The following is a 26468-nucleotide window of genomic DNA, read 5'->3' on the forward strand; positions in this document are numbered from 1 at the left end:
CAATTTAACAAACATTGATCACGTAGCACACATGAAATTTCCTTCTAATGAAATGAAAGTACAGTAAGGCACCCTCTAATGCGGAAACTAACAGGACAATTTTTGTTTTTGTCCGAAATGCAGGGGTTTAATAATTTTATTTGCCTTAGAATTGGGAAATTAAATATTGTTTGCATAGGAGGGGTATTTGCTTAAACTAAATATCAACTAGAGGTTATTTCGAAAGAATGCGAAATACAGAAATAATCCAGACGTTTCAACTATTCAGCTAATTAGATGTAAAGAAAGATACTTCAGATTAAGTCTTTTACAGATATGCCATAAAATAACTGTTCCCTTACGTTGTGAAATTTTAAATTTGCATCAATATTTATGTGTGGGTAATTTGCAAAAGAATTTACAAGGGTGAATAAATAAAATGTCACAGTATGCTATGCATCAGAATGCATAACATTAGATTTCACATGCTATATGGTCAAAATGAGTATGAAAAAAAAATTTCATGACTTACCAAATATTTTGGGATCTTTTCATCACACAGTTTTTCAATGTCTGTCTTAACATCAGCCTAAAAGAGAAGTAACAATAATTATACTAATAATAATAGCTATGATAACTACATATTGCAAACATAGAAAACCTAAGTCATATGAATTTGAAGTATCTAACTAGAATAAAATAAATACAGACATTTAAGAGCGTCACTAAACTTTTCATCCAGACTACTTCGAACAATAAATATAGTAATAAAAACAAAAACATGTTCATGTAAAGTTTAAGAAAATTAATATACTGAAACGGTTCCATCATCCAAAATTTTAATTTTAAGCATATAAATTAATTGCAGAATGAGTGGATGAAGATGACGAAAGCATACCTGAGGAGTATTTTTCAAAAACACTTGAACGTCTGTTATCATTGTTGTACATTCTGTGCATTGATTGTCCTTATGTTTATTCCAAATCATTTTAAAATATTTCAGAATATGATTCTAAATAAAAAGAATATTGGCATATTAAGCAAGAGAAAATTGGCACTGCATACATAGAACAGAGCGGAAAGTTGCAAAAAACCCCAATTTTTAAATTAAAAAGTAGGCGTATCCTAAATTTAATTTTCAAATAAATAAAAGGATTGCTTTCAGAGTTTCATACTTAGAAATAAAATTACTTAATTAAACTACAAAAAAGGACTCTGAAATAAAAAATATAAATAAACACACTGCTGAACTATGATTATTGCTTAACAAATAAAATTATTACTAATTGTCTTAATTTAATCAAGAATAATTTATTTTTTATCAGTAGGTAATGAATAGTAGCTCTTTGATATAATCATACAATACAAATGAAATAGAAAAGCTCATTTGTCTGAATTTTTTCTATATTTAACTCATTTAGATTATTAATTACTTTTCAATATTTATCTTTTTCTGTCCCACTTTTTGTCTTTCTTTTTTTTCCAAAATAACCAAAATTCACAAAAGACTGAAAACTGTTGCGGTCATTCCATAGTGACTAATGTAACATTTGCAGCTGATTTTCAAACTCTTTTTATTTACACCGGGAGTAAAAAAAAAGGTTTTTTTTGGTTTAATATGCAGATTTAAAATGTACAAGGTGACTATTTTTCATTTCTACCAAGAATTTGAGACAAAATAAATGCTGGCAGGTTTTTTTTCACCAAAAAAGGCATCGTGACTAACGTAACATTTTTGCAAACCTGAGAAACAATGCTTACGTTACGAGGCAAATTTTTCTGAAACTTACGCAGGCATTTAAAATTCTCCGATATATTTGTAGAAGTAAACAGTCTATTTTTTTAAATGTACTACAGATTTATTACAGATGAATCTTTTTTGGCTCTTATTGGTACTTTTACGAAAAACTGTGTGACAAACGTAACCATCGTATAACAAGCAATGAATGCATATAAAAAAAATTTGTAATTAATCTCTTGCTCTTATATTAATTTTACACCTTTTAGGAATCTTCTTTGTGTTGCATTTATGGTTCTTTCTTTACTTTTTTTCTATATTAGTGAAAGAAATTGAATGGAAGGATTCAGTTCAATTAACTCAATTTGAATGTGCGAAAAATAAAATAAATAAACAAATAAAAAAACTGCTCTTAGTAACTGAATAAAATCGTTTTCGGACTAATTAAATCCTAAATATCTCTCATTTAAAAAGTTAACTTTATGCAAGTCGAAAGTCTCACCAAATTCTAGTAGTCTGCCGATATACTAGTTATCGTCATAAGAAACTCTGTAGTACTTTTCAATGGCATATTATTTTTTAAGGTTTACTGATTCATCGAATGAATAGTGTTGTGCATCCTGAATAAAAATAATAAAAAAATAATCAATAAAATAATGATTGATAATTTATTATTTTATTAATTATTTTCTATTATTTATTCTAATATTGAAAAAAAATATTTGAACATTTTCGCAGAATGCATTTTAATTCCAGATATCACCGAAAATGTTTGAATTTCTAAATGATCATTCTTGCATTTTCTGAAATATATGGCAGCAGCTCTTATTGTCACTGAGTCGTGTAACATCTTCAAATATTTTCCCAATGAGCTGCCATTGCTTCATTTTAATAATAGGTGGAGATGTATTTTCAAAAAAATAGAGACGTTCTCCTTTATTAAGACTGTATTTCTATTATCTTATTTCTTTAGCTGGGATTCTTGTGCTGAATGCACATTCAGCAGAGTACTCATTTTGCTTTACTCACCTTAAAAAAAAAAAAAAAAAAAAAAAAAACTCTTGAAACTGGAAGTATCTTTTTAAAGACCTTTAAAAAAGCATTTTTCTAAGTAGACAGAAGGTCTACAATGTAATATTACTAGTATTTTTCACCCTTTATATTTTTAATCAATATAAAATGCCTATTTATTCAAAATTGTTCATGAAAATGTAGATTAAATTAAGTAAGTTTTAAACATCAGCAGTCATTTTTAAAATGTTGCATTAGTCACTTGAAAACTGTTACATTAGTCACAGCTCAAATGTTATGTTAGTCACACTAATTATTTTATATCTACTGATACTAAGATAAATATTTTGCATTTTTTACGCAGATATGACACAGATGTAAGAAAATAAGGAGTGCTGTTTGGTTCAATCATCTGGTTTAGTTTTCAAGCAGAAAATTGTATTTTCATGACGTAATGTAAATATTTTCAATGAAATAATCAAACTAATTAAAATACTTATCTTTTAATGTATGCAAAAAGAACAGTCAATTTTATTGGGCCAACATCTAATCTTTTAAAATAAACATAGTTCTTTTAAAAATTTGCAAAAATTTTTACATTACACAAGAAAACTTAGACGCGTGTTTTTTGCGCATGCTAAGCCTTTTCTACAACCTCGAACATTTAGAGCCAGAAGAAAAACAACAAATGAAATTTTTGCAAACTGTTACTGGATTTATGTACTAGAAAGTATGCTGAATGAAATGATAGGCCACAATTAAGGCTTTGTGGGAAAAAAATTCTGAGGTTGACATTTCTATGGAATGACCCTCCTCTTAAATTAGAAGCACTCTTAAAAAATCAAATTTCTACATACATTAGGCCAAGTGCAATAGAATATCTTTTAGGACTCCCACATTTTTTTTAGTCGTATTTTGTTGGGTAGAAAAAGTTGTGTACATTATTCTTTAATTTATATTGATAAAAAAAGAAAGAAATCTGTCAGAGAATCAAAAGGGAAAAATTACTCAAAATAAAGCAATTTTACACAACAAATTACATACCATTTAGCAGTTATTACCTTCATAAATTCAGCTTTTGGAAATATGGTACTTGCGCAAAGTATTTTTAAAAGCTACTCCTTTTTGCAGCTAGTTGTCAAAAAAAAAAAAAAAAAAAAAGACTACTTTAGGGACTTGGTGACTAAAATGAAAAACACAAACTCGAATTTTTCGAAAGGCGATTTTCATATCCTTGTACGAAAATTGTGCGAAACAGTCATTTGTGAAATTCCAATGCGTCATTCTGTCCTATGTCTCATTTGTAGCCCATCATTGAAATTAGCCATGTGACACATCACATGAAAATCTGAATAGCAATTTGCACCTGTTTATCATACCTAAAAAGGCAGAAATTGTGTGAAACAGTCACTTGTGAAATTCCAATGTGTCATTTTGTCCTATCTCATTGCAGCCTATCTTCCCCTGCAGCATAATTAATCAACAATTACAACACATTTTGTAATTTAAATAAAGAAAAAACTCACTTCAACAGGCAAATGAACGGGGTTGCACATTCCTGACACTGTGCACACCATATTTGGATCCTAGAAAATTATGATAAATGTATATACCACCAATTTGCTCTACATAAAAATTGCATTAGAAAATTAAAAGCTTTTTTTCAGGCAAATATAAGAATAACAAAATAATAAATTACTATGGAACAAAAGCTTGACAAATGCTGGTGTCAAACTACTGTGTATATGTATACATACATGCATACACATACAAATCAAGGATGAATTCAGAAATTTTTTAAGTACCAGAATGCCAATAAGAGTTATTTGAATCCATTGTTGTGACCAATACTATGTGAAAGAGAAATTTACTTTTCGAAAAAAGCAGTACTGGAACAGTGCTCCAGAGCGTTCCACCACCGATTTACCACTGCAGAGGTCAAAGTGACCAATTCACAAGATATAAGACAAAAAAAAGTTTTAACGTAAACAGTAATCATAAAATATTTTTTTAATTACCATTTTGTGTCACTCACAAACACAGAGTGAAAAACCTTAATCATCCTTTCATTTTCTATCATTATAAAAAAGAGAATTAAAATGTTTCAATTTTTTATGTGGGGGGGAGGACATTGACTTGAATTTAAAAATGAAAAATTACAAAGAAATAAATTAAACATTACCATTTGCCACTTTCTGAATAACTTTTACCTTTTTATTTCCAGTGTCTATTAACCTGCCTCACAATATCAGTCCTGCATTTACACTTAAGTCCCAATTTCATCTATCAAGATCAATCAATGAAATACTTTCCAAAAATTTTCTTTGATTTAGGTTCTCCACTTTTTTTTTTCCGAGCAAACACAAATTGCTTATTATCCTCACTTGACCAAAGTTCATGTTGCTCTGATTTTTCAGATTGCCATGACGACGGTCGTTTTCAGTATTTATTTAGAGAGTAAAATTTTTGCCCTCATAGCTACAAATCATCGTTTGCAATTTGATTTTATTCATATTTTGTTTCAAGCAGATTTTACACTAAAAAAAAAAGATTTTTTTGTTTAAAATCATGTTTTCTCAGGAAAAACATCTATATAGATGAACTTAAATAGCAAAACTTTATCTAAATAGAAAATTTCTAGATTACTAATTCCAATCATTTAAGATAGATAAGAAATAAAAATACCATAACGTTCATAACGTTATACGTTGTAAATAATCTTTATGATACGTATATTCTCTGGTGGATATCTTTATCTCTAATATAAAATCTTTATATTTATAACTGCATTCTAATCACCATTTTTTTTATGGATATATCTCCTATAACCTATTTTAGAAAATCATTACAAATTTCATGGCCATTTCTATACCATTCTATTTGTAGAAACAAGAAATACAACGAGTTGGGCCCTATTACAATATTTGAGATTGCGAAAAACGTAGTTTGAATTCAAGACATCAAAATTCAAATGATATTTATTTTTAAATTTCTTCTAAATTTCCTTTCCATTTTTGCTCTTCAGGAGGTGTTGCTTTGTAAAAATGAATCATGTTTTATTTACATCAACATTTTCTGGTTAGTTCTTAACCGAGTCTGTTAATGGAAATGTTTCAATCGACTGATGCTTGTCAATGGGTAAGAACAAACTTGACAAGTTTCATCAAATGAGGATACACAGCTTACATCTGCATTTTTGAGTTTGAAGATAAAAATCCCAATACTTATCGACGGGGTTTTTGGGGGTTTTCTGACCGTTATTCCATTCTCATAAACATTGGTATATTTTTGCCATTCATCAGAACTTATGTGCATCAAATAGTTAAAAACATCACAAGTCGCGATAGCGACCGATGGCAGTATATTGGATTATCCTAATATTGTTAAATTTGTAAAGTAGTTTCTGGGACATAGTAAATGTAGGATATTTTTCTTAAATATAGAATTTATAGGAAATATAGGATGTTTTCTACCTTTGTATAAAAATATAGGAATTACAGGAAATATAGGATGGCTTTGATCCCTGCCACTGATACAGGCATATATATAATGTATACATTTTTGAAAAAAAAAAATATCAGATATACTCACCATTCTAGATGCTAACATTTCAACAAGTTCAGGAATAATTTCATCTACAACTTTAATACACTAGAAAAAAATAATGACAAGTCACTAATCATTTGTGTATTAAAGAACAAATGGACAATCAAAGAAACAATCAACGTTATCAGGAAAACAAAGTAATCAAGAAAACAAAACTAATCTAAGCACCGAAAAAAAAAGGGGACAAGAAAGCCAATCACTTAAAATGAAAAATACATTATAAGGTAACACTTACAGCATCTGCAACAAGTTTAATAGGCAAAAGCTTACAACTTCCCTCAAATACTTCCTTGATTTCCTCCTAAATAAAAAGTTTGTCATTCAGCTCCAATCTTTATGCAAAATATTAACATAACTTAAACAAATAAAACTCTTAAAGGCTATTTTCATAGACATTTATCAAACTTAATTTCGATAAAGGCATTTTTAGGTACACAGCAGAGATAGAGCCAAATATAATGCCGTGCTGCTAGGACAAAGGTGGCTCGTACAAGCATATTTTATATTTTTCTCAATGATACTTTTACCATAAAAATCAAAGTTCAACTTTGAATAGAATGAAGGGCGTCTATGGTGGCCAACTGTAACTATTTTTGAGGATGCTTCCCGATTTTTTTTTAAATCATTAAATCAATAATGTCATAAAATTTAATAACATATAGCCTAATTTTCCCCAAAAAAAATAATCTTTTCGGTTACACACAGCACCCGCCTAAACTCCCCCCCCCCCCCACCCCGCCCACACGTTTCCTCTGACCCTCCACTTTTTTTAGTGAACCAGCCGCCTATCTGCCGGGACCAGGCTGCCATGAAACTGTGCACCTCCCTCCCTTACAAGGATCAATACAATATTTAATAAAAACTAGCTGCGTGCCCGGCGTTGCACGGGCTACTTAAAAAATGAAAGAGATGTCCAATTGATGTTTTTGTATTACTCTGACATCAGTTTCTAAAGCGCTAAGGAATAAATAAATACGCGTAATGCAAGGTTTGCAAAACACCAGTAGAGCATATTTTTTACAAACTGTGTTTCAACAGGAAGGAAAAAGAGATATTACAATTCGAAAACTCATCCATGTGACGGGAAAAAGTCCAACAAAATAAACATAATTAGTCACATATCCTAAATGTATCAAAATGTGAGGTCGGTGAATGATAAACTTACACTACAATCAATAAACATAGCTAAAGAAACAACTTTCAAATGCTGAAAAGAGTTAAAAACGTTGAATTTAAAAAATAAAAAAAAAGACAGACGATAAAATAAAAGCTATGTCCGAATAGGGCAACCAATTTTAAACTAATTTAAAATGAAATTCTAGATGGAAACGTTGTTTTAAGATTTGGACAGCAGCCAAAAAAATCTCTTTTAAAAGAATTATTAGAATTTTACTTGCTAACCCATATGCAAAATGACAACAGGAAAGAAATAAAAATTCCTGAATAACGTTATGTTAATTAACGTTTTAACTAATATCTTAGCTAATTAAAGTCGCACAATTTCGAAATTGGTCCTATTGTTTTCTTTGGAAAATTCCGAATTGATCGGTATCTCGTTTGACTCTCGATTCGCAGCGGTTCTCGAGAAGATAGATCTTCAGACAGACAGACAGACGCGAACAGATTTTAATATTATAGTGGATAATCTTTACATAATAACATACTCTTTGTACTACATAGTCTAATAAGATTTTTCTTGTCTGTCCAGCAATCAGAACAAGCAAAGAACTATAAAATTTACTGGTGGGCATAGTTATATTGGGAAAAAAATATTTTCTTTATGACACAGTTGCTGTGCAATTTGAACTGACACAGAATAATGTGATTGGTATTTATATACATTTCATATAAAAGAGTTTTTCATTGAAGGATGTTTGTCCTGCACTTTTTAATTGTGTTCATATGTGCTCAAAGGCTTGTTTACACGTGACCGGGCACATGAGAAGAATTAAAGATATTGTTTAAAAATACCATAAAGTAAAGATAATTCAATCATTGGGAAATTATGGCTCTGAGAAATTGTTAAATTTTTTAAAAAATTAAAGAAATGAAAAAAAAAAGTTCATATGTGCCTTTTTTTTTCCTTACCTGCAAAACTTAGAGATCAAAAAAAAAAAAAAAAAATATTTTGCATTGAGCATAAAAATTTTTTGTAACAATAATTAAAACTGTTTATCAAAATAATATCAGTTTGAAAAATTTTTAAGCCCATAAAAAAACAACCAAAATGACATGAATTTTTAATATATATACATTCAAACCCAGTTATCATGACACCCGGATTTCACCATACTCCGAATGCCATGTCAACTTTTCAAAGTTGCTAACTTATGCGGAATTTCTGACTCTGACAAGAGACGACCACGCATGCCACCTCAAGAATAGCGGGGGGCGGGGGGAGTAGATAAGTGCTGAAAGCAACAGGTTTCAGACTTTGACGAGAGGGATAATAGAAACGAATTCAAAGCAGGTGAATTTTAATGCTGGACAAGGGAAGCAGAAGAGAAAGACCATACTACTTAAGCTATAGGTGGTCATTGTAAGCTTCTCCCATGAGAGAAAAAGAGATAAGAGCCCCTCAATGGATTGAAAAGGAATACACAGCTTTAAAATGGATAAAAGAATTAGAAAAAGTTTTTCAACTTCCGAAAAGTGGGGTTTAGCGGTCAAAATCTAATCAAATTGCGGACAAAAATAAAGTCTTTAATTGTTTTCTTTATTGCTGATAATTACAGAAAACCTTAAGTTTTTATTCACTTAATAATCAACTTTGACAAAGTGGAGTATTAAAAATGCTATTCAAAAACTAAGCAAACCCTTAATGAAAAATATTTTAAAATTGAAAAAAATAACAATAATAATTTTTTTTTCTTATAATTTTAGTTTTATCCATCAATAATTAAAATTTAAATTAGTTAAATCTAATTAAAAACATCAAAACTTGTTAGTTTCTTTAATAAATCTGTAATTTTATTGTAAACCAATGTTTAATTATGAATTTCTAAAATATTCTGGTTATGAGGTTGCTCTGGCTATGATGATTCTGTTGACAGTCCCAAAGGTGACCTGAAAACAAGGTTTGACTGAACATATATAAAAATATTTCGTGTTTTAAGAATTACATTTATAAATCAAAAAGAATGACATTTTAGAAAAAAAGAAAAATTATTTTTTTTTTTTTTAAAGAGAGACTATTTGGTTTGAAAATATAAAAACAAAGTACTATAATGGAGATAACACAAAAATGAGCACTTGTGAAAACTTATCAAAGAAAATACTGATTGAATTTAAGAAGGAAAAAAACTAAGTTGTTTTCAACCTGAGTCATGTTGCTGAGCAGTTGATCTCGAGCTTCTTTAACCATTTCTTTGCATATATCACAGATTTCATCCTGAAATATAAAATTTAAAAATGTATAGTAAAATGTTTGAGATACAGCTTGTTCTGACCCTGAAATCATGTTTCTATTATAGGTAGGCTTAACATTTAAGGTGGGGTCAAGTAGAGGGATTCCTCCATTTTAATTTATTTTTTAAAAAAATATCTAAAATTTTTTTAAAAAAATGCAAGTTTAATGAGACTGCAAATTCATACTAATACATAAGATAAGTAATTATAAATTTAAAAAAAGACATACAAAAGGCATTTTATAAAAGTTATAGAATAAAAATAAAATTAATTATTTTCCTATCAATAAGAATAACAAAATCAATGTGAAAAAGCATGTCCAGTTACATAACTCACATTGTCATCAGGTGCACTCATTGTAGACCAGATATCATTAGCACATGTCTTTACCAAACCGCACAATCTGGCACTTTCGAGGTCTTGACAAGCGAATGTCGCAGAAGCACATTCCGGTGGTATTTCTTTCTGTGGCTTGGGAAATGCCGACACTGTTGATGCTACAATTAAAATAAATAACATATAACTAATAAGAAACATAAAGAATAATTATCCATGAAAATAAAGTTTTCTTTAGTTTCTTTCAACAATACCCAAACAGTATAAGAAATACACCTACATTTTTCATTTTGGTGCCTTGAAAACATTTTCAGGCATTATTCTTTATTATTTTTGGCTCAATTTAAAAATTAAAATTTTTGTTATTGTATTGAGACTTTTTTTTCAACTTTCCTTACATGTTTCCACTTATTTTTAATTATCATGACCAGTGGCATAGCTAGTTTTTCCGCCTGGGGCGGATCCTCTATTTGCCTCCCTTTTGCTCAGACAGAAATAATACATTAAACCATAGATAATTATTGAACTTAAAACTGAAAACATTATTTAAGGGGTCAAAAAAATAATAATAATAATTCATATTTTTCCTACAAAAACAGGGAGGGTCAGTCCCTCTTTTGGAGAAATTTTCTAAATTTATGCCAAAAATCCCAGTGAAAAGGGGGGTTGGGGTCAAATCTTCTACAAAACTGTTGAAGTCGATTTTTATCTTTGGGAAGAGTTAGGAGGTTGGGGCTTCTCCAGAATATTTTCCAACAATACAGTTTCTAAAATAATAATTTTAGTAGGGACGTTAAGGGAATGAGAAAGGTTCAGGTGCTCGATACGAAAGCATTTCGACATTTGATCTCTGAGAAGCACAGTTGTAGGCTCTCTTTGATAGTGTTAGGGGAGGAAGGAGGATCTTCCCCTAACGAAGCATCATCATGTTTTAGAGGAAGAGATAGGGTTTAGAGTTTAAATACTCTCCTCAGAAATATTTTGATGCTAAAGTTTAAAGGCGCAATTTAAGTTATATGGTGAGACGTTCGAAGAGGGTGTGGATGCTATCTCTCAGAAATTTTTCCGAAATTGAAAGTCTACAAATGTACAATTAGACTATGTTTAGAGGTGTTAAGAATTTGGAAGCTCCATCTGGAACTTTTTGCCATCTAAAAGGAATTTTAAAGCTATCTTCATTGATAGCATGAAAAGAAGTGGGAGACTCGAGAGCTCTCCCATCTAAACACATTTTAAATCTTATCTTTGGATAAAAAAAGGAAGATTGAAAGTTTCCAAGGGGAAATCGTTTAAAAATGAACTCTCCTCCCCAAAAACCGCTCTTTTAGGTCGAACTGCATAAAACCGCTCGTCCTCCGTCTCGAAAATTTTAAAAATTGAAGTTGTAAAGGTGCAATTTGTACTTTTCTTTTGTAACATTAAGAAAGGATGTGGGTATTGGCGGTTCTCACGCAGATGTTTTAAGAAATTAAAGGAGAAAAACCCATAATTTGACTCTCTTTGGTAACCTCTAGATGGGTCACAGGCCTCTTTTGAATCTCCACTTTGGCTCCGCACTTAAATTTGATGCATGTAGAAGTTGCTGTCTGAGACTGGGGCCCATTTTGCCACCCTCTCTAGATCTAACACTGATGGAAAACCCAAATTGGATATTTATGCTAACCTCCTCATTAAAAAATGCCTCAGATCCTTGAGATCTCACTACCGCCCCTTCAATCTGTAACTTAAAAGTAAAAAGACAGAAAAAAAAGGGATTGTGCACCCTTATGTTCATAAGAACAACACATATTTTATCTCATAGCCCTTTTCTTCTCGTAATCATATGAAAACCTTACATTTCGAAGGGGGGGGGGGGGGGGGGGGGTTGCCTCTTTTTATGGATTTAAAGTATGATTACCTTGTTTGGATTTTTTTTCACACCAAAGGTGTTTAACTGCCCTCCCAAAAAGAGTGCCGCCTGAGGTGAACCGCCCCCTTCGCCCCTCCCTAGCTACGCCACTGATCGTGACTAATTTTCAGAATATTGTTTTATTATGACTATGACCTTGTTATTTCCAAAACTTGACATCTCGATTTTTTTTACCGTCCCTTCAACTTCCTGATATCGAAAGTATACTTTATTTTTATTCTTAAGATAAAAGAAGAATTTTAGTGATGTCTTTAAGGCTGGTTTAAATGAAACGTTTTTTGAGGGATTTTCTACTATACACATGTGTTCTTTTATAAGACATGTGTTTTTTTATTTGAGACGGATCACAGGTAAAATTGTCATTGCTAATAATTAAAATTTTAATTTATGTATATGGAAGTGGATGCTATGTTAGTCCATTCATATACACCCACTTTCTTCAGTGTTAGAAAGTTGTTCAAATTGAATAAAACAGTTTTAATGACTGAATATGGCGAAAACAATATCAAGCCTTAGTGACAGCCGCTAAGCTTTTTTCAATGTGTTGGCAACTTTTGAATTAAGGCTAAGGGGCATATAACACAACTGCGTCTACTTATTCTCTTCCTCTTTCCAGTGTTAAAAAATTAAATTTTGGGAGCCGTTTTTACACCAACTTCAGAATTAAGATTTCAAATAACTCATGAAGCCTAAAAGTAGAGGTTGAGCACAAATAATGGTCCCAATTTCAAAAAATCATATTTTTGAAATTAAAGCACATATTATAATAAGTGGTGCATAAATTTAAATAGAAATTTACCAAGGGTTTTTTTTTTTTTTTTTTCAGTTACAAATGTTCAATGTGTGAGCTTTTTGCTATGTTACAAATATCAAATCTGTAATCCAGTTTGTTTCATGTGCTATGTGATTTTTTTTACGTGGTTACATTAAAGACACTGTTAATCAACTCCCAATGCCCAAAGCATTACAAAAAATTACACTGATACAACATTACTAACCATCGATAGTATCCGACAGCCCTGTTTAAAAAGCCTGGATATATAATAAAATCAATTACAAGTATTTTATTTTTTAACAAATACAACAGGCCAACTGATAAACATTTTAGCTCACTGAACTTTCCATGAACAATGAAATCTTTTTCAATCACGATTAAAGCTCAGAATTACATTTAAAATGTAGTAAAAAGGGTTAGATAATTTCAGCTAAATATATTTTGGAAGCTCCTGACAATTCAATCAGATACATTAAAATTTGCTCTTCCTTTTGGTAAAACGTTTAAATGTGTGAGTAAGTTTCACAACGAAAAACTGGGGAAGAAAGAATTTTTGTGGCTTTTAAATATTTTTTCCAGTAATTAAAAAGTCCTACAAAAATGAGACCTAGCAAAGAACACTCTCGATCAAGTTGTCTTTTGAACAAAAAAAGAATTTATCAACTTCAGTTCATCCCAGAGTTGGCAAGGTTTTAGACACTATGGTGAAACCCAAGGTAAATATTGTGGTTTTTACCATTCTGTCCAAAAAAAAAAATTTCCAAAATTATATTTTTAGAGAAACTATTTTGTGCGAAAATATCAAAAACAGAATAAAATGTGTCAAAGTTATGTTTCATATTGAATATTTATTCAATGTGAAGAATTAAGTAAAAACATATATGCAACTTATTAAACAGCTGATTCTAATCTAGTTACATAGAACTTGAATCTATTAAAAATTTCAATTTGTACGCACATTTTTTTTTTTTGCATAATAGTAACCAAATTTTTCAACATTTATGCATGTGTGCAAACGAAAGTGTTCCAAATATAGTGCAATAATTGACTTAAATCCATTAAATGTGGTGAAGTGAAAGAAAAAAAATATATATACATATATATATGAGAGTTTTTACAGCGTTGTGAAGATTTTCTTCTCTTGACTGGTGCCATTTCATGATGTAAAACTAAATTACCACCGAACTACTTTAGGAAAATGCTAATAATTTGTTTCTAAAAATTGTCAAGCTATTATAGTTTTCAAACAAATTAAACCTTCCCATTCCTCATACATACATATACAATTATACACACATGAGGAATTAATTTTCATGGGATATCAGTTCCTGCACTTTCCAATTTTATGTGAATTTTCATATTTTGGGTGAGATTCACTCTTTACACATTACAATAGGCTTCAAAGACTACAGGGCTTCCTCGCTTCTTCCTTTAGAAATTAAGCTGTGATACCAGACACACATACATTATTAGAGTGGGTCAATTTCAACTTTTTTTTTAATATGTATTGCCTAGGGTAGGAAAAGTGGTCATTGACATCAAATGTTCATATATGTGTATAGTTAAGAAATGGTTTTTAACAGTTTGAGATGGTCTTCACAAGTTTCTTTTATATGGGTATGTTTATAAAAATTTCTGCACATACCCTTTTCCACTATGCGAAATTTAGACTTACGCGAGAGGTCTTGGAACGCATCTCTCGAGTAAGTCGGGACTCGACCGTCTCTACAAATGAATCCCAAGTCTGATGTACACAGGGGTGATTGTGAGTTCATCAAAAAATACCTGAAAGTTTCAAAGCGAGACCGGGGGGGGGGGGGGGTAATCTTTGACCCTTATTACTTAAGTGCACATTTGCCATAGTATTAAATAGTTCTGAGTCAAAATATTGTGTGTACATGTGATTACATTTTTAATGGGTTACAAAGTTACTTTTGAGCTGGTGTTATACAAATTATCTTGACATTTACTTTTTTAGATACCTTATTCATTATTTTATTACTAATTCAAATAAAAGTATTCACTATTTATTTATTTAGTAAAAATTTTGAACTAAAAATCCACGGAATTCATATTTTGCGAACAAGGATATTGCTAAGTATTACACGGAAATGTAACATGAATAGTACAAGGAAAATCAAATTTTAATATAAGTTGTCAAGGTTAAAACAGGCTAAATACCGAAAAGATTGTAGTTGCAATTTTCAAAAAAGAAGAAAAAAATCAACGAATATAGATTCACTTTTCAAAATAGCACGCAAACATTCATGGAAATATTCAAAAATGAGTTTCAATTGCGAAATTGTAAAACTTAAATTCGACTTACCCAGCAAAAGCGCACCAACTGCGCACAACAAAAACTTCATGATTAATAGTAAAATAATCCGATCAAATGAATATTCAATATATTAGGATACAACACACTATGAAAGACAATATAAATCTGTGAAATTACTCTAAGCTGAACCTTTTTACATCAGTTCAAATCTCTGTTATCTTAATAAACACATTATTATCAAAAAAGCAGATGACAGTCACGTGACTATTACTGTTGCCAAAGATAATGTTGCTATCTGGACATGAGAAGTAATCAAGGCTTCCTTAGAACCAGAATCATGTGTTAATGGATTTTGGGAGCATAAAAAAATAAATGCAGTAAATTTATTCGACTTTTCCTTTCAACCTTTATCACGACATTGTGAGTCACAGAACAACTTTGAATGAATATGAACAGATTCGTAACATGATATTTTGACCCTACATAACTTTGAGTCTGGATATTTTCCTTTTCTTGTTTTCATAGATGTAGCGTCTCCCCCCCCCCCCTCAACTTGCTGGACATTTAACCTTTGGCCTCAGAAATATAAAGGAATTAGCACAAAAAACAAGTAGATTATCCATTTTTTCCAATTTGTATGGCCTTAAAAAATGCATTTAGACGATGTTTGCTAATGTTAGGATGAAAATGCGGTCTGGGGGCGTTTCCCCGGCCATTTTTTGAGATTGAAACTTGAAAAACACAATTGTTAGGGGAGAGTCGGGTAAGTTGGAGACCCCTAAGACTTTTTACATTTCTAAGACAGAACTAACTACATTTGAAAAAATATTTTTGTACTAATATCTTCGTACAACTATTGCCTAATGACAGTTTATTTCCCTGCCATGTAAACAATTTATATTTTTGTTAATCTTGCTTTTTTACTCCCATCACAAAGTATCCATCTTACCCGATGGTGCGGGTAAGATGGATACCAGTGGAGGGTAAGATGGCGATTACGTAGTTGATTCCATTTGACAAAATAAAATAAACTCGTTATGTCAAGTATAAGAACTATATTTTATTTTATGCCCAAAATTATGAATTTCCAAAAAATTATGAACAAAAATCACATATCCAAGACTTCTTTTTTGCTTCGGAATTTGACAGTCCAGTACAAGCCGCATGAGCCCACTTGTGGCATTTTGCACAATTGAACCACAGTTCATTTTTTCCGAAGTCATCACATATGATGCATACTTCATCGACTTCTTCATCTGAGTTATCATCTTCGTCCATGTAATGTATGGATACGGAGGAATCTGATGAATAGTCAAAATAAGTTTTTGAGCATTTTTTCTTCTCTACGACCTTAGTTTTATTCTCTACGACCTTAGTTTTTTTCTTTCCTTTTTTTGCTTCTCTTCTTTCCTTTTGCTTCTTCCTTTCTAATAAATATTCTTTTACAGGCGAACTTGTGGCATGTAGCGATGGAGCTTTAGTCCTTTGTTTCTTTACCTTTGGGGGAGCTAAAGGGAGTCCCAGGATATCGGGGGCATTAGATGGACCAGCAACAGGTTGGATATCGGAGGCATTAGAAGGACCAGCAATAGGTTGGGTGTCGGCATCATGAATTTCGGAACTAGATGTGGCATAAGCCGCTGTTGTCACAGCAGGTTCAAATTCTTCAGCTGAGAAAATTTGTGAATTGAGGGGAACAATCCCCGCTGCTTCAAATCCTTTCACTGCGTTATTTAGCGTAGCCGCTTTGGCATACGCTTTGTGAAAGAGGCTAGGTACATTCTTGACAGCAACAGTTTGGCCAGGATTCATAGTTAAAAAATCATTGCACACATTACTGTAGGCAGTTTTCAAAGGACCGAAGAAACTGACGTCCAAAGGCTGCATCCGGTGGGTTGTGTGCGGGGGAAAACCAAGGAGAGTGATAAAGTTGTCCCTGCAAAAATTTACTGCTTCTAGGGTTATGTGTGATGCGTGATTGTCCATCAACAGCAGAATCTGATTGTCAGCTGAAGGTCCTACATTTTTTTTAAAATGGCTCAGCCATTCCAAAAATATTTTGGCATTTATAAAGCTGGAGTCTGGATTGCAGGCAGCTTGGGATCCAGGTGGTGCATCATGCAGCAAATAATCTTGCATGCGCACTCTTTTAAAAATAAAAAGTGGAGGCACATAATGTCCAGTTGCGCTGACACAGCAGACCACACTCACATTTGAGCCTCTCTCAGCCGAAGATACTTTAACCACCCGTCGTTTGCCTGTTGGTGTTATAATGAGAGGGGATTTTGTTGGTACAGTTGAGCAACCTGTTTCGTCAACATTGTAAATCTGGTGTGGCTCATATCTGTGTTTCTTCATAATTTCAGTCAATAAATTAAAGAAGTTTTGCACACTTACTTCATTAAATGCTGCTAATCTTGCCACTGAGGTCGCCTCTGGCTTACGTAAAGATAAATTAAATTTACTTAAAAAGTTGCTCACAAAATCTTTTCCAGCCATCCTTTCTTCTTTATTAAATCGATGTTCTATTTTTAGATGTTCAGCATAATCAAATGCGATTCTTGCAAAATCTTTCTTTGTCAAACCAAATGCACGTCTGTCTATATCTGTAACATAGGTTTTTAGCAAGAGTAATTGTTCCTCAGTAAAAGTATTCTTAAATCTTCCAGCGTTCTCAGGAAATGGCTCTTTGTTCTTCCTTTTATCCACATAACGCCGAAGAGAAGTTTGAGGCAGAGAATATTTTTTTGCTGTTGTTAAAATGAACGCTCCTCTTAGTACCTCTTCAACAGCTTTATCCATACCTTCTTTGGACCAAGATTGTCTTTCCGTAATCCTTTTATATTTCCCCATCGTTTTGTTTCTAAAAAAATAAAGTTATAATCACTTTAAGGATGCTGTCATCAGTTATGAATTTTACCCCCCTTTAAACTATCCAAGAAAAGAAAAGTTGATTGATATCTTTAATTCATTGTAGAAGAAAAATACGAATAAAAATAAAGAATTCTTTTTTTTATTTAAACAAATACCTAGTCAAATTTTTTAAACATTTAAAAATATTTTTTTAAGTAGTTAAACAAAATAAAAGTAAAAAAATGTCTTAAAATCTAGTTTTTACAGATAATATGTAATCCTTACAGGCACAAATATTTGATTTGAGACTAGTAAATTGCCTGCTTTTTATTTGCGTGTAAGATGGAGACCACCATCTTACCCGCCATCTTACATATCCATCTTACCCGACGACGTCATGTCGAAATTAAAGTACAAAACGAGAATAAAATTAACCGTATTTTAACTTAAAAGCAACATTATATCATTAATCGAGAAGACTAATTATGTATAAAATTGAAGAAAAGCCCAAAACACTCACCAATTTAACGCAATCCACTAATGAAAAGGTTGACAAATTTAGATATGTTCACGCTGAAATAACAAAACACAAAATGGCGGCAGTTACAGTTATTTTTCCACGCTAGGAATGTAATTCAATTGAAAGATGGCCAACACTGAAGCATATATCCCAATAAGGGGCTGCCATCTATCGCAAATAAAGAGAAACATTCAAGTCACCATCTTAGCCGCCTCTCCATCTTACCCGACTCTCCCCTATATTTTTTCTCTAATTACATTAGTTTTTCTCGAAATTTTTTCAAAATTGTAGTCCAAAAACAGTTTTAGACGATCTTAGAAGATGTTCAGAGGAGGAAAGAACCAGAGGCCCTGTTCCCAGAAATTTTTCGAAAATAAACGATCTAAAACATGCAATTGTGGGTCATCTTCGATATCGTCATGATACCCGACGATTTTTCGAAATCGGAAATGCACAAACAATTTTATTCAACTTTCAAGATGTTAGGGGGAGTTTTCAGAAGCTTTACCCCTGTAATTATTCGAAATTCAAAAAATCTTCTTAAACGAAATTTAAAGTTATTTTAAATGATATTGGCAAGAGGGAGAAGGGACAGACGCTCCCCCATTTCGAAGTTGTTGGAACGCAGTTTTAGACCATCTTTTGGTAATGTTAGTGGGAGAAGAGATTCGAAGCCTGTCTTCGGCAATTTTCCGATATTGAAATTCCAGAAACGGAATTTTAGATGACTGGCTGATCCACGTGAAGCATTTCATGCTCAAAGGAAGAATTTTCTAATTTCAATGCAACCACGAGAAAAGACTATTTACTTGTTAAAACACATTATATTTTTATTTTCCATTCAGAAACTTCATTAAATATTCTACCTAAAAAATATAAAATAAAAAAAATAATAATAATAAAGTTTTAGACTTGAAAAACTCTACTTTTTGGATTTTACCACAAATTTCATCTCCAAAACGGAAAATATTTCTCAGATTGGATATCTATCTCTTGACGCTTGCGTGGAAAATCTGCGGATGCTGTTTATCAAATCCGGCGCCGAAGCATGAAATAAGACACTTGACATGGCGATGAATCAGCGTGTGCAGTTTTCCATTTACTTCCTCGCAGCATAAGAAAACATTATTTAAGCAGCGGTTTGTCCATGATTCAGTAATGTCACGAAAGTATTTGCTGACGTGAGCCGAACTATTTGGTTTTCTAATTTTCAATTTATTTCAATTTTTACTTTTTCCCGGTTTCTTTTCCTTGTTTGCAATATAGACTCTTTTAATCAAGTGAGTATCCAGGGAAGGGACATCGAATCATTAGACCCTCACTTAACAACAACAATACTACTACTACTAATAATAATAATAATAACTTTTCACAGAAATGACAAAAAAATATTTTATTTAATAATAACGATAACAACATTAATAATATTTTTATAATAATAATGATAATTTTTATAACAACAACAATAATAATGATGATGATTTTTGTAATAATGGTAATAATAATAATAATAATAATAATAATTTTTGTAATAATAATAGCATTAAAATTATATTTTTTGTAATAATAATAATAATAATAACAACACAAAAATAGTAATAATAATAATTATTATTATTATATTAATAATAATAATGATAATTTTGTATTAATAATAATTTTAACAATAATAATAGTAATAATGATTATTATAATGTTTTCTTTTTAAAGTAATAATAACTCCTAATTTTCCGAATCGTCATACAAAATTTGCCGCATAAGGACAAGTTTTGGGAAGTCACTGGGTGGCCCTGCCCTCCCTTCCTTTCCTTTACACCAACGGTAGAAGTGGGGAGATAGATGGCAAAGCCCTTGGTGGTGAGAGCGTCCCCCCTCTGTCCTCTCCCGACAGAATTTTTATGAAATTTGAAGAAAATAAGGTTATTTAACATTCCTTTTCATTTTAATTCAATAATGATATATTAACTAGTTTTAATATATATATATATATATATATATATATATATACACATATATATATATATATATATATATATATATATATATATATATATATATATATATATATATATATATATATATATATATATATATATATATATATATATATATATATTTGCTAATGTGAGAATTGGACAAGGGTCTATTTTAAATAGTTGCCTTACATTTGCATACTTTCATTTAAATTTAAATAAAAACCTAAAATATTTTTTTAAAGGAGGGTTAAAGGCTAAATGCCATTGGGATTGGGACATATGACTTTTTTCTCTTTTACAGTTTATGTTCTTTGTCACTGTTACCTAGGAAGAGTTCGTCAGTTTCCTTTGCCATATAATTTTAAAAAAATAAAATAAAATTATTTTTTGTAATTTTTAAGAATGATGACGTATTTTTCAGCGATTTTAGAAATGGAGGGTTTGACTTTAGTGGCATTCGGCAGTGGGGCTGATTTTAGTGGAAACAGAATTTAAGAGACGCATAGGCATTTTTTTTTTTTGAAAAGTGGGGGGACGCGTCATCCCACACTTCTAGCACTGCTTAACGCGGAGCTCACAATTGATTTTTTTTTCTTTTTTTTTGTCCCAAATCAGAAAACGAACAGAAATTCTTTAAAAAATTGACTGAAAAGGGACTTTAAATTGTAAAAAATAAAGGAACTGAAAAGTTCTTTTTTATTCTCTTTTTATTTAGTTTCTTTCTTCAAACGTTAAAAATTAGGAGTGCACTGAATAATAGGCAGCATAATCTGTAATAAGTCACTTAGCCTATTATTCATAATTGGTCAATTTTTCCGATTAATCGATTGAAAAATTATTTTTTAATTGAAATTACTATTGCCTGAAACAAGAAACTATGCGGAATGACTTTATTACACCTAACCAATAGCTTTGAGCTCAAGCTGTCGTGTCCCCATTTGATTCAACATTTATAAATTATCACGGCAGTGTCAAGTAAGCAACTTTGATATTTTTTAAAGGAAAAAAATGGGCTAAAGGATAAATGAGGAAACATGGAAAAACATTTTAATGAAAATGATATTTTAAAGGGAAAAAGGACCAGATTTTAAGAAAAAAAAGCGGACTTTTAGGGACTTGAAGCCAAAAAAAAAACAAAAAACATTTTATTGAAATACTTCAAACATCCATTGAAAATAACATTAAATAAAATATCCAACGGAAGTTAAACTTTGAAAATTAATCGAAGATTTTTTCCCTTTTTTTTTAAATTTTGCTTAAATTGTAACATCAGTGAACTCTTTAAAAAAGTTATTACTCTTAAGAGAGTTAATGATGTTATGAATAATTAATATGTTTTTAAACAAAAAAAAAAATAGATTCATAATAGTATGGCTCTCTATGTACCTGCATAATAACTTCAATTTATATGCAAATTGAAACCTTTAACCAAAATTAACCCATTACAAAAAACTCAATTTAGATTAGACCAACAAAAATCTAGAAAAGTGGACTTCAAATGAAAACAGGTGCCATTGATCCTACAATAGGTGGGGGGTTACTTCAACACTACATCTTCAAGTCTTACTTCAAATTCATCATCATTGCTGAAAGCAAATTTCGGACGTTGATGACAAGGCACCCATTTTGAGGTACTTCACATTGTAAGAAGACTCAGGTGTGACCCAAGGAGACTAAACATTGCCAGCCATTAGTACATGTGTCCTTGGGTACAAAGGTACGCAATTTTGGTTTTGCAAGCAAGTCACATCGACTGAACCACATTTTTACAACATTAAAAATCAGAAACAAAACCTTCAAAATATAGGGCATCCTGATACCTACAACAAAAATTAATAATACAATCCACGACGGACGAAAAAAAAATTGCTCATGTTTTTTTTTTTTTTTACTTAGATCCTATTAAAACCGAAAAAATGTGATAGAATCTTAAATGTTCGTTTGATGGCGTTGAAACGTCCTGGGGGTATTGGAGAGGGCTGTGACACACACGTTGAACCACAATTATTAGGATCGCTCTAGACGACACCCGGAATTTCCCGACCAACGTCCGTAGACACAACCGTAGCCTGAAAGGGGCCCAGAAATATAGTTCAGTTTGAACCTATAGCCTTAATTTAACATTAGCCGTAGCATAGAAAATGCCACAAATTTAGAAACATTTAATTTCCCCAGCTGTTTTTTTTTTTAAATAAATAATTATTTTATTGCAATATGTATGCATATTACTCGTGTATATTATAATATGTAGCATTGTGTTTTCAGTTCAATGTAATTTTTTAACTTTCCTCCCCATACTTATGGGGGGAGGGAGTTGAGCACCTTCCTTCAGTTGAAATAGGAAGCTAAAATTCTTTCAGTATATTACTATCTACAAGTCTAAAAATATTGAGGGGTGTCCCGTTATCTAGGAGAAACTTTTTTTTACATGTATTTTTGAACCATTCTACGGACCCTATTCGGATAGTCAAAAAATTCGAATAATTTTTTCTCCCAAAAAGAGGTCTATTTTAATTAATTGCTGTGTGGATGTTGAAAATAAGATGGGAAAAAACTAAAAAAGAATTTTTAACTCAGAGTATTTACTGTACACTTCGTACTGTAAATGAGTCATTGCTTGCAACATCTTGGTCAAAGTAAGCTGTTTGACTGATTGTTTCTGTAAGGGAGGGGTAACAGCGCGAGAGTAGACAGAATCTTTTTTTTTTTTTTTTTTTTTTTTTTTTTTTTTTTTTGTGAATCACAGAACGCTTTCGTCTAAATTTTGTTTTCTCAAATTCTGCAAGCGATTCGGATAGTTGGAGCTCGGATAATTGGAGTTCTGATGTACTTAATAACCACTGCCGAATTAGCTCTACGCCAGCCAAACTCAGTTGCAAGGTAAAACAAAACCAATTTAAATCCTTAATTCACGAGATCTGTGAAGATAATAGAAAACAAAATAATAGTTTAAAAAGCTAAAAAACACATTTTCGTAGCAAAATGAACTAAAAAGTGAAAAATAATCTTTGAATGATCGTAGTTGACCGATCACTTAATTTTAATGTAATACAAAAAAGCGTGGGTTGCTGTCTATTTACATTTTTGCTTGGACAACAAATGGAAGAAATTCAAGACAACTGATGAGAAGCCCCCTACGCTTTTCTGTATTACATTAAAATTAAGTGATTGGTCAACTACTATCATCCAAAGATTATTTTTCACTTTTTAGTTCATTTTGCTACGAAAGCGTGTTTTTTTAGTTTTTTAAACTATTATTTTATTTTTCTGTTTTTTAGTCTTATGTTGGAGAATTATCAAGCATTTTTTTTTTTTTTTTTTTTTTTTTTTTTTGTGCGGTATATGAAAATTTGAATCAGTTTGGGACTTAATTGACGAAATTATTTATAAAACGAGTGCGAGGTAATATCTTAAAGTTAAAACAAGGGCACCCCGATGGGAAACTACTGTGAGTCATCGAAGTATGTTTGCGGGAATCATATTTATATTACTTTGAAAATTTGATATGCATTTGAATAAAAGTTTTGTTCAACAATGGTCTGATCAGCAATGAATTTCCAATTGAAGGCTCACCTAAATATTGGCATGAAATTAGTTAAAAACAATTATATTTCATGTTCTAATTACCTTGGAACATCGGAACAAATTTTGTCTGATGCAGAAAAATTAAAGGTTTTCGTAGACATTTTTAAATAATTTTTGCGAGCATTTTTTAATGTATTTTTTTTTTTTTTTCCTTTTTTCACACTGTTGGATTTGTGCCAAAATATTGATTAAGATTGGAGGAAACTAACAATTAAAAGAGTTAATTAATTAATTTGATTATAGAATATTGCATTGTCATCGGGTCTGAGTTCGCGTGCCAAATTTCAAAAGAATCCGATCGCAGGAAGTGGACGAAATTTGAGCTGCAAGATTCCGTTACAAGATACATACATACATACATACAGGTGAAGCTGATAAAAGCGTGTTAATAATAAAAACAAGAACGACTACTTCAATTAAACGACAAAATGACCTCTAGATACTTAAAAATAACAATACTGGCTACTCAAAGCAGCCTCATGAGTCACATCCCCAAGTTTTCAATGCTAAGTGAAGCGTAGCGTCGAATGTTCTTCTAAATCCTTTTTTATGCGTTCAATCATTTTAGGCAAGCTAGGATGGCATAAATATACGCAGGAAAAAAAGGATGCCGCAATTGTTTCTATCTAATAAAGAAAATAATTTGTGGAAATACATAAACATCTCTCAATCAATTTGACCTTATTCTTCGAAACATTCCTTAGATCTGACGAATCGGCAATGGATAGTTACGGATATAGTCTACGAAACAACTAAGAATGTTCAACTAAACTAAATTACAAGTAGAACTACTAGTTATTCTTTGAAATAGGACTAATGTTACATTATCTCAGTAATTATGTCAACGTTATAGCTTGATATTATGCAAAAGATATTATTAAAATAAGTATTTGAAAGGTAAATTTGAAAACAGTACGAATATTAGGGAAAAAAGAAAATTGAGTTTTTCGGAACACAGGAAATAAAGCACTTTGTTCAACCGATGAGTTACAGGAAGTTTTTTTTTTAACAAAAGGAAATTAATGTTAGATGCTATCACAAATAGGACTGTAAGCAGAGATGAAAAAACTACTGGCGAAAAAGAGCAACGAGAGAGACTTCTTCGAATAATAATTACGTTGTTAGAGGAAAAATATTTCCTTGTTGAACATTCCTGATTAAAAAATCATTGCATTCGTTTTATTCAAAGGTTTCCAAACTCTTAATACCTGTGCCCTATAAAGAAATTGTTTTGACCTTCTTCAATTTTCATAATGATAAAATTTCATAAATGATATACAGAAGTTACAATTTATTTAATGGGTTAGAAAAGTTAAAAAAAAACAATAGTATACTTTATGTAAAATACGAACTTTTTATGCATCAAAGCACATTAATTATTATATTGCTAGTAAAATATTGCGTGGGCTTGCTTTGGAGCGCTAATTTTCTGAAACCGTGGTGTCATTGAAAAGATATTGATATAGGAGGCGAACCCGATGGGAGGTCACCGGAGGTCATTGTGACCTTCCAAAAAATTTCCTTATACGGCAAATTTTGTCGGACGATTCGGCAAACGTGGAGAGAGAAATACAAAATTACATTTTTTAATGCTTTTAGTTAAAAAAAATTGCATTTTTATTATTATTTTTTTAATGATGCCTTATAGTCTCGTCTCATTAGATGCAAGCAGGTGTGCCCCTTAGACCATTGAGATGATCTAAGGGGTGCCCACCTAGGGGGGGGGGCATAGCGCAGTCTGAGGCATTAAAATTTTTAGGAGGGATGTTTTGAGGAGTATTTTTTACTTTTTGGAGGGCTCTTGCTTTGGGGGAGGGGGGTCTTTGCGATATTTAGGGGGTTGCGTCCTTACTTTTAGAGGGGGACACTCCTGGATGCAGGCATCTATATATGTGTTTGCTCATGTTCATGTTTCATCATTCGACAAAATTCGAAGTTTCGTTCGGCAAACTGAAAATTTCCCTCTTAGAAAAATTGCGATTCAGGGCGCTGCTGTCGATGTTCTTACGGACCATTCATTAATTACGTAAGGATGATTTTGGCAATTTTTGACCCCCCCCCTTCCCCTATGTAAGGATTCGTAAGATTTTTCAAACCTCTCCCCCCTGTTGTTACGTAAGATTCCATTTTGTTCTTTGGGGGGGAAAAAACGAATCTTACATCACTGAAATTGTTATTAAATTCACTATTATTAAATTACACCGTTTTGTTTAAAGAAATATTTACTAAAAAGGTGAAATCTACACTGAATGTCTTTTCGACATTTTATTGTATATGATGCGATACTAATTAAAAATAAAACATGCCATACATAGTGCAATTCTTTTACTATATTTTACACTATTCATTCTTTGTAAAACAAATGAAAAACAACTCATCCTAATACGTTTTTTACCTTCCAGACGCAAATGAAATATGATTCCTGCCACTTGACCGCACGATTTCTACTATTAAATATTGAGTTGTAAAATATTACGTAAGAATGGGTTCGTTT

At 31.4% G+C, this 26468-nt stretch overlaps 1 protein-coding gene across 4 annotated transcripts in view; it reads right to left on the reverse strand.

The window, feature by feature from the left end:
- Positions 1-26468, reverse strand: part of LOC129217826 (uncharacterized) — an 87026-nt gene that overhangs the window by 35434 nt on the left and 25124 nt on the right. For 2 of the 4 annotated variants that reach the window (XM_054852168.1, XM_054852167.1), the window contains exons 2-8: positions 10079-10239; positions 9654-9725; positions 6570-6635; positions 6320-6379; positions 4255-4314; positions 878-991; positions 512-568 (exon numbers count right to left, since the gene is read on the reverse strand). In XM_054852168.1, coding sequence (XP_054708143.1) covers positions 512-568; positions 878-991; positions 4255-4314; positions 6320-6379; positions 6570-6635; positions 9654-9725; positions 10079-10239 — 590 coding nt within the window. Of the gene's footprint in view, positions 1-511; positions 569-877; positions 992-4254; positions 4315-6319; positions 6380-6569; positions 6636-9653; positions 9726-10078; positions 10240-15088; positions 15319-26468 lie in introns of those variants that run through there. The other 2 variants (XM_054852170.1, XM_054852171.1) reach the window with 2 other exon arrangements.

The sequence above is a fragment of the Uloborus diversus genome, chromosome 2 (assembly GCF_026930045.1).
Source record: "Uloborus diversus isolate 005 chromosome 2, Udiv.v.3.1, whole genome shotgun sequence".
In the NCBI taxonomy this organism is placed as follows: Eukaryota; Metazoa; Arthropoda; class Arachnida; order Araneae; family Uloboridae; genus Uloborus; species Uloborus diversus.